An 18,135-nucleotide genomic window follows, 5' to 3' on the forward strand; every position below is an offset into this window, starting at 1 on the left:
TACAAGGTATTATGTCAGAAAATAAGGTTTTGTAAATGCAAAAAAAAATACAATCTTTAAAATAAATGCACTATAGAGATTTTGTATTTCCTGAAGGTCATGGTATATCTAGAATAGATAGTGTAGCCTGAGAAAAAATGCAGCACTTTGTATGATCAACTGAAGGAATAAATAGTCAGAAAAACAAACAGCATAAAAGTAAAATGTCAGAAACTGACAGAGGAAGAATTGAAGGAACTGACAGAGGGAACAATTTACCCACTTTAATGATCATCTTGGTAGCAGTAACAGACCGATTTTAGCCTGGGTACATTTTACAAGTTAATTTGGGCCCAGGAGGCTTCATTCCCGGTGATACTGTGGTAGTGGTTATACTATTTTGACAGGAGTTGAAACAGAAACCAGAAAAAGATTGCAAATGGAAATTTTGGCTAATTATATTTATTTTGTAGGGACCAGAGCAGGTTGGTTTATTCCACTGTCAGTATGCAAGCACCTACTTTCCTTTCTCATTTGAAAAGTCTAGTGTGTAAGAGCTAGTTATGGAAAGAAAGAAAAGAAATACCCTATGGAAACCCTGCCACCTGCCCATGCTTTGTGTGTGTGTGTGTGTGTGTGTGTGTGCGCGCACGCGTGTGTGTGTGTGTGTAATATATATAGCATTATAATTAATCATACTGGTTATTATGTTCAGGTTATACAAATTAAAACCCTTCTGTTCAATGGGCACAGTCTCTGTAACCTGTCTTCACCTTGTTTCTGCAGTTGTTTCTTTTCCTTCCACAGAAGAACCTGTTCTGGCAGACTAGGGGCCTGGTGCAAAAATTCGTGCACCTTGTAAGGAACTGTGGGCCATGAGGCTGCGGTGAGCACAGGGGTGGGTCTTGGCCCATCCTCCGTGCCTCCACCCAGTTCCTACTGCCGTGGCCCCCAGTCCCCTATCGCTTGCACTGCTGATGGTACAGAGCGATTGGGAACAGTGTGGAGTGATTGGGGCCTGGTGCCAGCAGTGGGTGCAAACATCAGCAGGTGCAAACAGCAGCTGATGCCCTGATCACCCTTCAGGAACAGGTTGAGGTGGAGAAGCCCTCAGGGGCGATCGGAGCAGGCAGCCGCTGCTCACACCCACTGATGGCGCTGAGCAATCAGTACTGGCGCTGGGTGCTGGCAGCGGGTGCAAGTGGTGGCTCTGGTGTCTGCAGTGGGTGAGAGCAGGGCGGGCGCCAGCAGCAGGTGCAAGTGCCAGGTGAGACCATGGTGCGCTGGAGCAAAGAATATTCAGGCTCACCTCGATGACAACGACCAGCACCCCACCTTGGTCTGGCACCCCCGCTCACCTGCTCCACCTTCCTGCCATGGCTGCCACGCCTGCCATGTTCTGTGTGTGCCCCTGGTGGTCAACGCATGTCATAGCGACTGGTTGTTCGGTTTTTCGGTTGTTTGGTTGTTCCGCCGTTCGGTCTATTTGCATATTAGGCATTTCATGTTTATACATTTGAATTCCTTATTTTAGTATAAAGGTTATATATATTTTAAATTATATGAAGAGTCAAAAATATTACTATCTAAAAGCTTGCTCATATCATTGTTCTGTTTTCTTTCTAACTTTCTTCTAGAACTCTTAGAACGATCTCTAGCGCTTTTAAACAAAAGTCAACAACTCACTGACTTCATAGAAAAATTCAAGTGTGATGGACCTAATGTAAATCCTGAGTTGATTCAGGGAGCTCGTAGTAGCTGCCTAAAGATCGACAGTCTTCTTGAACTTCTACAAGACAGGAGACGGCAACTAGACAAGTACCTGAGGCAACAGCGGCAGGAATTGAGTCAGGTTCTGCAGATATGTCAGTGGGACCAACAAGAAAATCAGGTAATCCAAAGGGGCACTGATGATGCCTTCCCTCAGCTAATGAAGTTTGGTTGTTATGTGGGCTAGCTATTCCTGGGACAGTTTCTCAGTTGTCATGGTTAAATTATTTGATCTTTGGTCCAAACTACTATGTTGTTTTTTTCCAAGCAGGTAATATAACAACAAATATCTTTATTTCCTCTCTTTAAAATATTGATTTCATAAATGGGAGAGTACCACTGGCCAGTTTTGAAATGACTATTGTTGGATTCTCTTTCTGACTTCCTTCCAGGTCACTACTTTTAGATACATTTCTTTGAAATTCTGAAATGTTAACTGCAATTTTCTTCAAAGTTGGGGAGGGGCATGATAGTGTTAAATTGTTCTAGATTGCTATTAATGTCAGTGAAAAAGTCTATCAGTGCAAAATGGAAATATTGTTCTTAGAAGAATGGTCTGGTACCAATTAAGAAATATGACCTTTGTCTATGGCTGGATGCTCAGTGGTTAGAGGGCTTTGGGGTTGGAGGATGATGAGTTTGCAGGCTTATTAGAACACATTACCCAGACTTTAGGCACAGCGTACCCCCTGTCTCCACACATGCACAATCTCCCTCATTATCAACATTCTGCACTAGAGTGGTACATTTGCTATAATCGATGAACCTACAGTGACGCATCGTCACCCAAAGCCTATAGTTCACATTAGGGTACGCTCTTGGTGGGCAAAAGTAGGTTTATAGTTGTGAGTATGTGAAACACAGTATTTATTTTTGTAGTCTTATTTATTAATTATTATATTAGTTTCTATATGAACAATTATAATCCTACTTTTGCTCATCTCTGTACATTCTGTGGATTTGAAAAATGTGTAATGACATATATCTACCATTGTAGTATGCAAAATAATTCCACTGCCCTGAGAATCCTCTGTGCTCTGCCTAGTCATCCCTCTCTCCCCCTAATCCTTGGCAACTACTGATCGTTTTACTAACTCCATAGTTTTGTGTTTTCCAGAATGTCATATAATTGAAATAATCTAACGTGTAGCATTTTCAGATTGGGTTATTTGCTTAGAAATATGCACTTAAGATTCCTTCATGCTTTTGCATGGCTTGATTGCTTATTTCTTTTTAGCATTGAATACTATCCCACTGTGTGAATGTGCCATAGTTTATTTATCCTGTCACCTACTGAAGGACATCTTGGTAGCTTCCAAGTTTTGGCAGTTAGGGATAAAACTGCTATAGGAATCCATGTGCAAATTTTTGTCTGGATGTAAGTTTTTAATTCATTTGTGTAAATATCAAGGATTACAACAGCCTCAGGACAAGTTTTCTTGTCCTTCCTCTCCTGGGCCAAGGCCTCTTCCTATTGTCTCATTGTCAGAGGCTGCTATAGGTATATTAAAGCTTTCAGAATGAACTTGTGGTTAAAAGAACTAGGCTTTCATTTGGACTCCATTCCTGACAATCTTGAGCCAAAATCAATTCAACAATAATGATAAGGATAAATATTAAATTTTAATAAAATTGGTCAATAGATAAATTATTCATTTCTTTAAATATAAAATTTAGGTTCTTAATCTTAAAACGCCCATGTTACATTTATCTCTTGCTAACACCAGTGACAGCAGTTGGAGTCATCAGTAAAGGTAACTGCCGTCTCTGTGGGCTGATGAGAACACAGATCCTGGGGCCAGACTATTGGCTGGGTTCAAATCCTGGTTCTGTCACTTACCAGATGAGTAACTGAGCAATTATTTAAATTCCCAGAGGCTCAGTTTTCTGTAAAATGTAGCTATAGTAGTATTTTCCTCAAAGTGTTGTTAAGATTATCAAGTGAGTTATTCTCTGTCAAGTAGTTAGAATGTTACTTGGCTCATATTAACTGCTATATTATAATTAGTAATTTAGGGCAGCATGCCTGAAAAGGATAGTGAAAGCCCAACACATATCACTCTCCTCCCCCTTGTACCTCCATCTACCACCAAGCTGGTCAAGACTGGTCTTGCATTAAAGGGCAATTTGTTATTTATTTTGAGTTTGATGGATCAAATAAAAGTCACTTTTGTAATCTTAGCCATACTTGTTTAATGGGTACTCAATGAATAGTTCAAAACAGAAAGATATATTTTTTCTGCTTGTGACTTAATGTCCATTTGTTTAAAATGTAGGTGAGATCACTTCCATATAGGTAACTGCTATGAGCATTTGACATACTGCCACCTTTTAGACCTTTATACAGTACTAGAGGCCTGGTGAATTACATTCATGCACGGGGGGGGGGGGGGTGGGGAGCGGGGGTAGGGGGGGTCCCTCAGCCCGGCCTGCACCCTTTCACAGTCTGGGACCCCCAAAGATTCCTTGGAGCTGCTGCAGAGGCGGGAGAGGCCCCTGCCACCACCGCTGCACTCGTCAGCGGTGAGCCTGGCTTCTGGCTGAGTGGCGCTCCTGTTGTGGGAGTGCACTGACCACCAAGGGGCAGCTCCTGCGTTGAGAGTCTGCCCCCTGGTGGTCAGTGCGCATCATAGTGACCAGTTGTTCTGCTGTTTGGTTGATTTGCATATTAGGGTTTTATTATATAGGATGAGCACTGTCATAGGAGCATACACATATTCATTAAAGAAATGGATAAATAAGCAAGCAAACACTAATGGAATTAACCTAAGCATACTGTATTATTACCTATTTTTATTAAATTGAAAAAATCATAGACACATTCTTGTGTCAAAAGTACAATAGGTAATTTTAATGGGCATAATATTTCACTGCTTGAATTAGGGCAATTTAAAGACTATCTTATTGTTGAGGAAGTAGAGTCTCTTTAGTTTCTTAATATTATAAACAAGTATTAATGCTTACTGTCTTATAATTATGTGAACAAAGAAATAATTTAAAATCCAGGTAGATACAAGCATAATTATCTTTCCTAATTTTTAGCTTTTCTGAATGCTCTATTCTGAAATTTAATTGATGATGCAATGGTGAAGAATAGTAGCAGGTTCACCAAATTGGGTGTGACTCTGTTAGTAATTTGGCTTCTCTGATAATCATATTCCTGGATGATCTACCTGATAGAACATTGTGGAACCTGAGTTGATACAAAGGCACATACTTCATCAAAGGGCAAATATTTTTTGTTGGTTCTGTACTTATTTTAAGGGAATATAGGAGCTGTCAAACTTTGCATGAATAAAGTACTCATTTTGTCAATCATTTTAACCACTTAAGAAAAAGGGAAAGTAAGTAGAAAATTAGAGCAAAGATGACTGATGAGTAATAATGTGGTTGTCTAAATGTCTGATGTATTGCCTCTCATAAGGGCCATTTAAAAGACGCATTTAATGCTGCTCTGTGTCTAAGTTATTATGGCCTAATGCTTTTGAACTATAATAGTTTAGCTAATTTAACTTTGGGAGAAAATTGAATGGCCAGAACAATGACAATTTAAGATTTATGTCAATCAAAGGAAAAAACAAACAAACAAATGAAAACCACATATTTTTCTATCTTAATTGAAATATGATAGTCTGATAAATATGATCACAGAATGCTCTTTCTGTATCATTGTTTTTCAGATGTAAAAATGTGCATTTTTTACTTTGAGAGATGAGTAGCTGACCATTTTTTTTCCAATTCCAGCAGCATCTTATTTTGCACATAATCTGCTGTTTCATTAATGAAAATCAGAAGCAGCTTGGAGTATTTTGTGCATAATTAATTACCTTGGCAAGAAGATTTATGAATGTAATTTTTTTCAATTGCTCCAATCAGGCATAAGTGAGACAAACAGATAAATTAAAACTAAGTTATTCATAATCTCTTTGTATAAGACAATGTCAAGGACATTGAGGAATAGCAAGTAAGACAGGGCAGATCATCTGTTTTTACCCTCAGATCACATATACTTATAAGATACACATCTTTGTAGAGGAAAGAGAGAAATAGAATTAACATTTGCAAGGTTTTATACCACATACATTGATTGGCTGCCTCCTGCACACCCCCTACTGGGGGGGATCGAGCCCACAACCCAGGCATGTGCCCTTGACTGGAATTGAACCCAGGACCCTTCAGTCCCCAGGCCAATGCTCTATCCACTGAGCCAAAACCAGCCAGGGCCATATTCGTTTTTACTAGGCAATTAAAATGATATCAGGCTCAGGGTGCCAGTCTGGTACCTGGTGGGCTGCTATATAACTTTGCTCACACACACACTTTATATGATACTACCTTCTAACTAGGAGTTAGAGCTTGGATGATTGACCAGCTTCAATTGATATGAAGTAATATAAAAGTGCCTAATGTAGTGACTAGCACATAGTAAGAGTTTAAAACAAAATCTTTCTTTGAATGTAGCTTTCTAATATTGGCTGGCATATCAAATAATGAATTATCCTGGTGATACTGGTATTCAATAGTTCAGCCCAATAACATACATGACTTCCAAACGCTTATAGGTTAAAATTTATCACAAAATTTTATTTTAGCACCTAAGCTGTCTCTAGAATTCACTCTAAGGCACATTAGAGTAAATGCAAAGTCTCTTGAGGTGTTTGTAGGAGAAACATCGTGATTTTGAAAACAATAGAAACACCTCCTAAGTCAAATGCATGCTAACCACCATTTATTTCAATGACACTACATATCATAGGTCCTAAAGGAGGGAGTCTGGTGAAGATGGCATGGCTAGCAATCCCAGCTTTTACATTTACTGGCTATGTGATTTGGGCAAGTTAGTTGGCCTCTGTGCCTCATGTTCCTTTTCTGTAAACTGGAAATAATAATAATAGCTATCTATAGATTTGTTGTGAATATAAACAACATTATATATGTAAAAGTGCTTAAAGCACAGCTTAGCATACAGCAAGCACTCAGTAAGTGTTCAAAGGTTCACCATCTCACTCCATGTCGGTGGTCACTCTGAGCTTTACCAGATAATCACCAGCACATAAAACCCTACATATTCACTGGATCCCACACCGATTCTCTAAATTACTAGATAATCTTTCTAAAATGTTATCATGTGAATGGTAAATAAATGCTATTTCATGGCTTGGTATCCAGCTGAGTTTATTCAAAAAAAGGTCAACTTTATCTGTATGATAAAGTTAAAAATTTGTTTTCCTCTCCCTAACTTTCTCCACTCTTTAGCTATTTCTTTACCTAATTTATTCTTATTATAGTTGATTACGTTTTCCTTAAGCTTAGTTTGTCACTTCTATATACAGTATTGTTCAATTGGATTGATGGCTTAATAGCACTTTAATTAAGCACAATTATTTAAGCCCCCACATCAGTTGGTAAGAGGGCTGGGCGATACACACCATAACTAAATTACATTCTCAGCAGTGATAGGACTGATAACAAAGCTGTGTGCTCTCTGGGAAAGGCTCTGCCTTACTTTGACCTCACATCCTTCCACTGTATGACAGTCAGTTGCTGCTACTCCAGCTGTCTGCTCCGCCCTGGGGCTGCCTGTGTATCTTCTTCCACACCCTGAGCTCCTTTCCTTTCCTGCCCCTGGTGCTGGAGGTTGTTGGCTTTTATTTTTTCTTCAATACTGCTACCATTGCAAACTGGCCGGGGAGAGGGACTCATTCCTTCCTCTACCCCCATCCTTCAGTCCCCAAAGACAAGCAAAGGGGCCCTATTAATTTTAATGCTTTTTGTAGGGAGACTCATAAGCAAATACAGTAAATGGCACACTTCGGAAGGATTAAAACATCCTTTATAATTCAGCAGTTATTTATCCTATCCATATGATAGTTTCTAACTCTCATTTTCTCCCAACAACCAAAGTTTAGGTCAAAGCTTCAGTATGCAATGTATTAGGCTACATAAACAAGGAATTGGGGAGGTTATGTTCAAATGTCAAGCTTTGGTCCGACTTCTAAGTATCCTGTAAGTTAGTCTCTCTCTCTTCTCTCTCTCCCTCTGAATATAATGGCTGCCCATCACCCAAGGTACATCCCAAAGTTATACTGGGAAAACCATGCCTTACATATCTTTGGCAGAGATGCATGTGGCCACTAGACTGGCCTGTTTCTTTTCTTGAAAAAAAAAGAAGACTTTTTCCCCACTGCTGGGAGGATTCCCAGCAATGAGTCAAAGGTAATGCTAGAAATAAAATTTAGGTCCATAGATGTCCACTGTACTGATTTTATTCATGGAACTAAACAACTTTCCACCATCGAATAGTTGGAAGTAAAGAGCCTACCTAAACACAAACAAGAGTTGAAAGCAATCTTGGGAAGGAAAGTTCTTAGTGCCAAGTTTCTTATAATATGAATGTTGGAAGAGGAATGATATATTAACACAAGTCAGAATAATTAAATACATGAAATTATGATTCCAGACAGGGAGATAGATGATCTGTAAAGCTGTTTACAAAATAACGAATTTTGCCTATGACAAATAATATAATATATTAGCTTCCCTGATACCCATCAACAGAGAATACTGGGATTCGATAATTTGCTAAGGAATACACTATTATCTTCCCGTTGACGTCAGTAATTCATGGAAGGCTTCCAAATTCCACAGGAGAAAATTGTGCTCCTGGAATCTCTGAGATAGAGTCCAAAATAACAAGCCAATAATGAGATCAGTCTCAGAATGCATCGAAAAAAACCCAATCCACATTTTGGCAGTGATTCTTTTCTCCTCTGCTTCCAAATCCTCAGGTACAAACATCAGTGACATGGCTTTAATGCTTCATATAACTTTACCACCTAATGATGCAAATGAATGTCTGAAGTCTGGTTATTGCCTAGTTAAATACAGAGTGCATTTGACTAGATCGTCTGATGCAAAATAATGGAAATTGCTTTCCCTACAGTAAATAAGAAAAACAGTGATGGGAACTAATATTGTTGTTTTAATGCTAACATGCCTTCAAAATCAAAGTAGACATTAGACCTGTCACCTGAGGCCTTCAACTATAGTTGAAAACACCTCTGTCTATGTGTGCATTTTGGGTAATTGGAAGAGAGACTATCAAAAAGTCTTGGGTTAAAGAAGATAAGTAACTGATCCCCTTGCCCTCATTATCAGTTTTTTGTTTGTTTTGTGTCTCTAATAGTAACTGATTCTTTGGCAGGAACTGTTGGAACTGTCCTGCACATGGAAAAGAAAATGAAACTAATTTGAAAGAGATTTTCATCTTCCCTTAAGCATTTCTGAATTGTTTATTGTTAGCTTACCTCCTGCAGCACAGTTTTAACGATCAAAAATAAGGTCTGATCTCAGATTGTAGAACAAATGGCAGAGAAAGGGACTATGATGCGTTATTCAGTCTGACGCATCGCTTTGGGTTGCAGCAGATGGTTACCTTCTTGCCACTTGAGTCATTTATCCTAGATCATCAGACAATACTTTCTATGTGTTTCATGTGTTCTCCATGTTTTAGTTCTGTCTTTAACACATATCATTTTGGAACAGGAATTCTCAGTTTGTGCTTGTTGTCTCCTTTGCTTACAGCTGGCGTCTTCCTCTGAGGCACCCCTTCTCTCTAATGCACTGTGTCCATTGAGCCCCGTGCACAGGACCTACTTCCATGTTAGAATTAGAGTTTATAAATATATTGTTGCATTTTGGTTTTTGTCTTAGGAACATTCATAAACTAGCCTAATAAGAACCATTTCTCTTCTCTGGAACCCTTTGGTTCTCCATACATTCTGACTGTGGCATTTCTGTCTTCAACCGTGGGACTTTCTTCTTATTAGTTGTGTAACCTTAACTGAATTGCCTGTATGTGTCTCAGTTTCCTCATCTATTGCAAAAGTAAGTATCTTCATCATAGGAGGGTTACAAAGGTTGGATAGGGTCACTTGTAACCTGCCTAGAGTAGGACCTGACATCTCTCTGTGAAAGTAGGGTCCATTTATTTTACTTTATTTATTCTTATCTCCCAGCTACGGGGTCAGCATGGGGATGGGTTATTCAACAAGCAAAGTCTAGTCTTTCTGGCCCAAAGCTACCTTCAGTAGTGCTCACTTCCAACCTTCACATTCTGGTACATTCCTACATCAATCCTCCTTCATGAATCTTCAGTTCTTGCAAAAAATGCTAATGTCTCATCTAATAAAAATTTTTTAAAAAGGTGGGAGAAGCCTCTTTGGTACCCCTGCTTTCCTTAAAGCTATCACCTGATCCTTCTTTTACTTAGCCAATAAACTTCTTTGGAAGAGTCATTAGCTGAACTTCAGTACCCCTACCCAGTGGTCCACACATACTTACCAACCAATGCTTCATCCCACTATTTTCCTGATTTCACTGTTTTAAATAGCCTCTAATTAAAACTCAGTCATTAGATCTACAAATAAGGATATTCTCAAAATCCTTGAGTTGTAGAACCATTTGATAAAAATATAATGCAAGCCATGTATGTGATTTTATTTAGTTATTTATCTATATATCAATTTATCTTTAAATCCTCACCTGAGGATATGGGTTTTTTTTAAATTGATTTTTTTATAGTGAGAGGAAGAGAAAAGAGAGAGAGAGAGAGAGAGAGAGAGAGAGAGAGAGAGAGAGAGAGAGAGAAAGAAAGAAAGAAAGAAAGAAAGAAAGAAAGAAAGAAAGAAAGGAAGAAAGAAAGAAACATTGATGTGAAAGAGAAACATCAGCTGCCTCTTATACGTGCCCAACCAGAGATCAAACCCTCAACCTACGTATGTGCCCTTACTGGGAATATAACCTGCATTCTTTTGGTGTACAGGACGATGCTCCAACCAACTGAGCCACCTGGCCAGGGCCACATAAGTGATTTTAAAAGTTGTAGTAGCCAGGCCCTAGCAAGTTTGGCTCAGTGGAGGGAGCATCAGCCTGCAGACTGAAGGGTAACAGGTTCAATTCCAGTTAAGGGCACATACTTCGGTTGCAGGCTCCATCCCTGGCCCCAGTCGGGGCTCATGCAGGAGGCAACCAACTGATGTATCTCTCTCACATAGATGTTTCTCTCTCTCCCTGCCACTCTCTCTAAAAATCAATGGGAAAATATCCTCAGGTAAGGATTAACAACAACAACAAAAAAAGTTGTAGTGGCCACATTAAAAAAGTGAAAAAGAAACATAAAAAAGTTTAAAAGCCTCATAAAAAAGTGAAAAGTAATAATATATTGTGTTTAATCCAACATATCCAAAATAGTATTTCAACATTTAATCAATATGAATATTCTTAATGAGGTATGTTTATTAATTTTTAAAACTATGACTGTGAAATCTGCTGTGTATTTTATACTTAGAGTACATTTCAATTTGGACTTGTCACATTCCAAGCACTCAATAGCCATATGTGCTTACTGGCTACCACATAGGATAGTGCAGGTCTACACCATTTGACTGAGTTTTTCTGGCACCCTCTTTAATATCCAAGATAGCTCTTGGTTTTCATTGAACACCTCTGGTTGCTTCTTCTTTGCATCTTTGCTGATTTTCCTTTCCTTTCTCTCCGTCTTCTTCATCCTTAGATAGGTGGTCCCCTTCCCCTGTAAAAAAGATCTGCCCAACTCCTTCTCTACCTTAGTTCTACATGCTCTGGGCACTGAGGATCTAGAATGTCATGTCAAATCAGTGCAATGACCATGAACACAACACTTACATCAAGCTGAAAGGTGGGAACTAGAGAGAGAGGAAAAATATTCTTACTTCCCCCTTACACTATCATTCCCTTGAACTGATTTGCAGTGCATACTCTGGATGCTTTTTGTTCTTTTCTTTCCACCAACCCTTGGCTCATGTTTTTATCCTTTGCAGGGACCATGTTCTATAGAATGTCCTGATGCATCACTTACTGTACTTACCACTCAGCAGCTGATATAATTTACACCCTTAGAAAAAGTGCTCTTGGAATATCTGTGCAGCTGTCTGTAATAGGTATGCGCAGGGCACAATGACTGATTTACGGGGTGGCAGAATATTATGTTGATAAGCTCTTCGTTATTTGGGGTGTTGTGCTTTTACAAGAAGGACTCTGAGAGCCTGTTCTGCATGCGTCCCGTGGCACACATAGTAAATCTAATCTAAGAGGCTGAACATGTGTGTGAATGCCTCACTGAGCTGTAATACCCACACAGCGAACTACTTAATTCTGAGTTTTATGCCAACTTGTTTTTATACGTCTCTCCCCAGAGTGCGTTCAGTAGTAAAAATGTGTAGATCTAGAGAGTCAGTTTGCTTCATCAGGCAGGCATGTGATCAGAATATATGGAATATCACCATAGACCTTTAACTGCATTCTCTTGTAGGGAACAATATTGCCATACAGGAATAGTATGCTTTGGGGATTGAAATAGTATTTGCCAAATGTAGGGATGAGGTCAGTAGATACCTTTTAAAACTCAAACAACCCATTCCTTTCCTGCTTTCATCGCCACCGGCATGTGCTAGATGACAAGTCTTTGACTCACAAAATTAAATAGGTTTACTGAGGGTTCAGGCTTCTCACCTGTTTTTAGAGATTAACGAACACCTGTTTGTACTCACTTTTATTCACTCACATTCTATATTAACTTTCTCTATTGAAGCATTCTTGAGATTTCAGAGTTCCTCTCCCCTGAGCTAAGAATAAATAAAACTTACTCCCAATACTTAATAAATTAAATGATCTCTGAAAGCTGGTAATATAGTCATGATTCATTTTTCTTTGATGAAACCCTTAAATCATTGTTTTAGCTGTGTTTTTATATGGGCTCACTGCATCTTTTGTGAGAAATTATTTGTATAAAATTAAATAAATGAATAAATGTTATAGCTCGATAAAGTACTCTGTGTGTTCTAATGTGCACACTATGCATACTATCTATTTCTAACTGGGATACCAGAAAGATAGACTATCTTCAGATAGTTGTAATACATAAACATTACATTTAGATATGGGAACTGACTAATGTTTGTATTATAAACAGCTTACCAAATATTATGAAGAAAATGAGGTGCATTTCACATGAAAACTGTTACAGTATCACCATTATTCTTTTCTTTGCATTGATGGCAGCCTAAAATGATGGCTAACAAAGATTTCCAATTAGAAGGAAGCCAGAGAAGCCCTCTTACCCCATATTTTACTGCCTATTCCATGCTGAGAAATGCCAGGCATTAGTATAGACCCTTTGATTTCATAACCAGCTTTGTGGTATCAGCCCTGTAATGGTAATGGAATCTCCTATTCTAGGTAACCACTAACTCAACTTCTGTGGTGTGTGTGTGTGTGTGTGTGTGTACATAATGTGTGGAGCTCCATGACTAACCTAGTTTTCTCCTTGGCCACCTGCTTCAAACATTTGTCCATATTATAGGAGGTCAAATAAATCCTGAGGCTATTATAGACAAGACAGCCTAGGCTAGATGAAAGTATAGTGTAGTGTCCACCATTTTGAATAGACTGTCAGGATTAATTTTTCAGATTTGAAGTAATTCCCCCTCATACCCATGGTTATAAGACTTTAGTGTAGCCAAGGATAGCAGCAGGGCATGGTGGAGAGAGCATGGACTTTGAAATAATGAAAGCTTGGGGAGGAATCCTGGTTCTGTCACTTACTATGTGGCCCTGGATAAGCTGCTTAAGCTCTCCTCATCTCTAAAATGATGATATCATACTTGTTATAGAGTTGTTGAGGGAAATAGAGGTAATGCCCAAAAAGCAACTACCAAACTCTCTAGCATGTAGTGGGCTCTTAGGAATTAGTAGCAATGATGTGATCATGCAACCACACTGTATAGGATTTAAGAGTAAAAATCCAAGTCTCTTTCCTTTCATTTGGATAAAGAATCTGCAGCCAGATACTTCATGTCATCAGTTCAATGTCAACTTAAGTCATCATTTAAAAATGTACTACTTCTTTCAAGTCCTTTGCTATTTGTTGTTTTAACAGTGTAAGGTATGTATTGTAAATCAAATCTAAATGAATCTGAGTCATGCCCCATTTATAATGTCAACAGAATTTTAAAAGTTTCTTCATTTATTTTCGGAACACAAATTTCCAGCAACTGCACCAAACAATATTTTTGCATTGTTTTTTTATAGTAGAAATATAATTCTACATATGCTGTTAATTACCTTCGTGTGGGTCTATGTAACTGTATTCAGATTCACATGCTTATCCAGGAAAGGGATTTATATTCTGGAACCATGCATGATTCAGAGACTGAGTGGGAAATCTATTTTGGTTCTTCTTTGTTAGGAGATTTTGAATACTTGTCTTCATGCTATGTAATCTGAACTGATATATTATTTTCCTGCTTTTCAGGGATTACTTTATTTTTTCTCTGAAGCATGTAGAGGTTGAGTGAAGAAAACATAAAAACTCCACCATAATTATTTAATATATGAGATGAGTTTATCCAAAGAGAAATTGACGTAGCTTATGTTTTGAAAGGTTAAGGAAATATTTCTTAGTTTTTACTCAGTATTCTAATCATTTGAAAATTTATCGCTGTTGCTTTTTACTTAGGTTACTTGTTGGTTTCAGAAAACCATAAGAGATTTACGGGAACAGAGTCTCGGTTCATCACTTTCAGATAATGAGGAGCTAATCCGTAAGCACGAGGAACTAAAAATAAAAGCAAAGGTAAGAGACACATTAAAAAATAATTGAAACATGCAGGTTATTTAGAGAGGCACCAAACACTGTCTTTGAATAACCCACTGTTTACGTAGGAAAGATTCTGATAGCATTAGCGAATACCACTGCCCACTGCCTGTTCTTCTGGAATAATAATGAACAAAACAACAGCTTCTACAGCAAAACTCTCTTTTTAAAATAATCACTGTGTCAGACACTGCATTAAGTGTAAGAGATGCATTATCTAAATTATCGCCAACCCCCTAAGGAGTAGGTATTATTTTTTCTCATTTTACAGATCAAAATAAACTAAATGCAGACGCTTACAGAAGCAAGGTAACTTTACTAGTGTAATATATCTTGTCAGTAGCAGAGTTGGAATTTGATTGCAGGTCTTACCTAACTCCACTCTACTTTGCCAGCTTTCTAAAAAAAATGTTTTTCTACACTGAGGTCTCAGTATGATTTCCAGATATAGTTTACTTGCTGTTTCCATTTATATTTCCCCAATCCCTTAATTTGCTGCACATTTTTTGGTTTTGCACAAATTAATGGCTACCAGCTGGGCAACCACTTGCAGGTGTTCGAATGTGCAAAATGGAACCATGAAGTGCTGAGGCAAGAGGGGCAGAACAGCCACATAACAGTGCTCCCTCTGCATTGTCTTGTTTGGAAATGGACTCCTGTGTATATGTGGGGTTTATAAATACTTTCCAGAGTTCTTTCCAGGTGCTCCATTTTGATCTGCAAGAAAACAAAAGTCTATCTGTAGTAGATTGAGTGGGAACGGTGAATACTTGAATCAATATCAGGCATAGGGAACTTTCTATTATCAGTATGTTGGGTGCCTGGTAGTTATAGGTACAGCTCAGTCAAGAAGCTCTGGAAAACAATGGGCCAACACTTCTAGACAATGGTTGAGAATAAGGAAAACAAACCAAATAAATATTGCATGTTTGGGAGGATGGGATTTGGGTGGGGCAGGAAAGGCAGTAGGTTGCATTGATCTTCACTGAAGCTTCCTTATGGGAATCATGATGCCTTTGTTTGTTTTTGCTTCTCTTTGAACACTGCAGCATGCATAGGCATTCAAAGTGTTTGCTTTGAATATTTGCTTAACTGATAAAAGATGCAGTTACAAAGACTTATGACTGATGATTTTCTAAGTACTTTAAAAATGTCTCTACTTACGAATTTTTAAAAATTGTACAAGAATTTATTCTGTGTGTGTCAAACAAGTTTTATCAGTGAAAATTCTATCAAAATCCCTAACTAGTAAGCACAAGAAACAACCTCAATTGTATACAGGAGTTGCTTCCTTTAAAACAAATAAACTAAAATGGCATGCTCACGTACTGTGGACCTCCTTTAGGGTTATATTCACTGTTAACTGTGGACTATGGTTTCATACAGCCTTGAGGATAGTTGGAGTAGAATATTTGTTAGCATATAATCTCAGTTCCAGTAGGACACAGTTTTTATCATTCTCTACATTCCATATTTGTAGTGCTGATATCCATAAATAGAAAAACACAGATATTCTTTTCACCATTATCCCAATGTTGCAGACATAAGGGGTTTAAGAATTAAATTTTTATTCATAAATATTTTATTATATAAAGTACACCATAGAAAATTTCTAAACTATAAGGAAAATAAAAGTGAATCATTCAAACCAAAGATAGCCATTGTTAAGATAAGCATTCCTCCTGTTTTGTACATTTCCTTTCAATTTTTCCCTGCACAAACCTAGAAACATATGACATCAGAGTTATGCTTTTTTATTTTTAACTTTATCATAACCTAATACCCTTTAGCTGAAAAATACTTTATTATATGAATCCTGAATTCATATTATAGGATTACACCTTTTGATTACATATAGAAGCTAAACCATGTGAATATCTAAGCAAATATTATTTTTAAAAGGTACAAATTCCTGATAAACATCATTATGTTTCAGACAAATCAACTGCTTCCTTTCAGGGTCCTGAGCCTCTCAGAAATCAGTTACAAATCTCATGGATCAGCTGAGTATTAAAGCATAATCAAATAAGTAGGTTTTTTTTAGCTGAACTGATTTTAGAAACTTAGAGAGAGAAAACTATTTCTGTCTTCCTTGAGAATAAATTTATTTTCAAAAAAAAAAATGTATACATTTGCTTTGCTGGGAGTCCTTTTTATTGCTTAACTTGAAACATTCTTTATGGGATAAGATTTTCCATCCAAACTGTGGTTTAGCCAATGGAGCCCCCAATAGCAATACCATCTTAAAAAATTACCAAAATATTGAATAGCTATTTAGATTGGGCCAACCCAATAGAGATGAGTACTCAAACATGACTTGTTGATTAAAAGGGTTTGAGATACTTGCCATCATTCGGGACACTAGATAATCCAATGGCAAGATAACTGATTATTCAAGGCAGCAGGGGCCCCTGAATCATTGTAAATGCAGAGGATGGAGTGGCCCTCTGTTCTGGAGTGATCCACCATGGCTTTCCAGAAGAATGGGGCTTGAGCAGATGGATGGGATCTGAGCAGTTGGTTAGGAGAGGGTGGTTGTTCCAGAATAAGGTAAAATAATGATAAGACCAGTCTGTCTATGACAAGAGTTAAAGGTCCTAGCAAAGTGGAATCCAGAGGAGAGAGACTAAGGGGAGTTGTTCCAGAGATTATATGTATCCACAGTGATTGCGTAAGAAAGAAATGCTAACCAAACATGGTCATTACAGGGAAGGAAACTTCCATAAGTTGAGAAATAAAAGAGCTTCCTGAGGCTGTGGAAAGTGGGCCTAGGTGACCTCAAAACTCCCTTTAACTTTCAGGTTCCATAAAGAAGACAGGATTCAGCTTATAATATCGGTTGTGCTTGTTATATTTAAAACAACATGAATGTAAAAAACACCTTTTCAGAGCTGGCCAAAAGGAGTGGAACTGACCAAAAGAGGAAATAATGACATTTCTGGAAAGTGGAGACAGTGTCTCACTCACCTGGGTATTCCCAGCATTAGAACCCTTCCTGGTATGCTTGATTCATGTTTATTCAGCCCTTTTAACTGTGAAGACGAAAGAAACATTCTTTTAATTCCTTTCTATGATTCTCTGGTGACTTTAGGTAACCACTCAATTTCCTTTTACCTATCTATCTACTCATTATCTTTAATTAATTAATTAATTAATTAATTAATTAATTTATCCTTACCCGAGGATATTTTCCCATTGATTTTGATTTTTATAGAGAGTGGAAGGGACAATGTGAGAGAGACACATCTATTGGCTACTTCCCACACTCACCCTTATCAGGGCCAGGGATTGAGACTGCAACTGAGGTATTTGCCCTTGACTGGAATCGAACCTAGGACCCTTCAGTCAGAGGGCCGACACTCTATTCACTGAGCCAAACCAGCTACGGCTTTCTTTCTTTATTTATTTATTAAAAAAAAAAAATTGTCCCCCCAGAGTGGAGTTACACAGACTCTTAAATTCATTATAAATCTCCTGCTTGGCCATTCTCTTGCTTTATTTTATTATTGCTCCTTCATTTACTATCCCCATCACATTTCCATTGTCACAGGCGCTCTAATGGGTTCAATATGCGTCTGTAGACATATTCCCATTCCTAAAATATATACATGTTTCCAATTTGCAAAAATGGGCCTACGGCATAGATCTCATTGTTTCTTCCCATAACACTGCTTGCTAGTACTGGGCCAGGC

At 38.0% G+C, this 18,135-nt stretch overlaps 1 protein-coding gene across 1 annotated transcript in view; it reads left to right on the plus strand.

The window, feature by feature from the left end:
• The window catches only part of CCDC141 (coiled-coil domain containing 141), a 158,165-nt gene that overhangs the window by 39,800 nt on the left and 100,230 nt on the right, over positions 1-18,135 (plus strand). Inside the window, exons 5-6 of the mRNA XM_081095260.1 lie at positions 1,617-1,870; positions 14,306-14,422. Coding sequence (XP_080951386.1) covers positions 1,617-1,870; positions 14,306-14,422 — 371 coding nt within the window. The remainder of the gene's footprint in view (positions 1-1,616; positions 1,871-14,305; positions 14,423-18,135) is intronic.

This window comes from Myotis nattereri (genome assembly GCF_964212035.1).
Source record: "Myotis nattereri genome assembly, chromosome: 7".
NCBI lineage: Eukaryota > Metazoa > Chordata > Mammalia > Chiroptera > Vespertilionidae > Myotis > Myotis nattereri.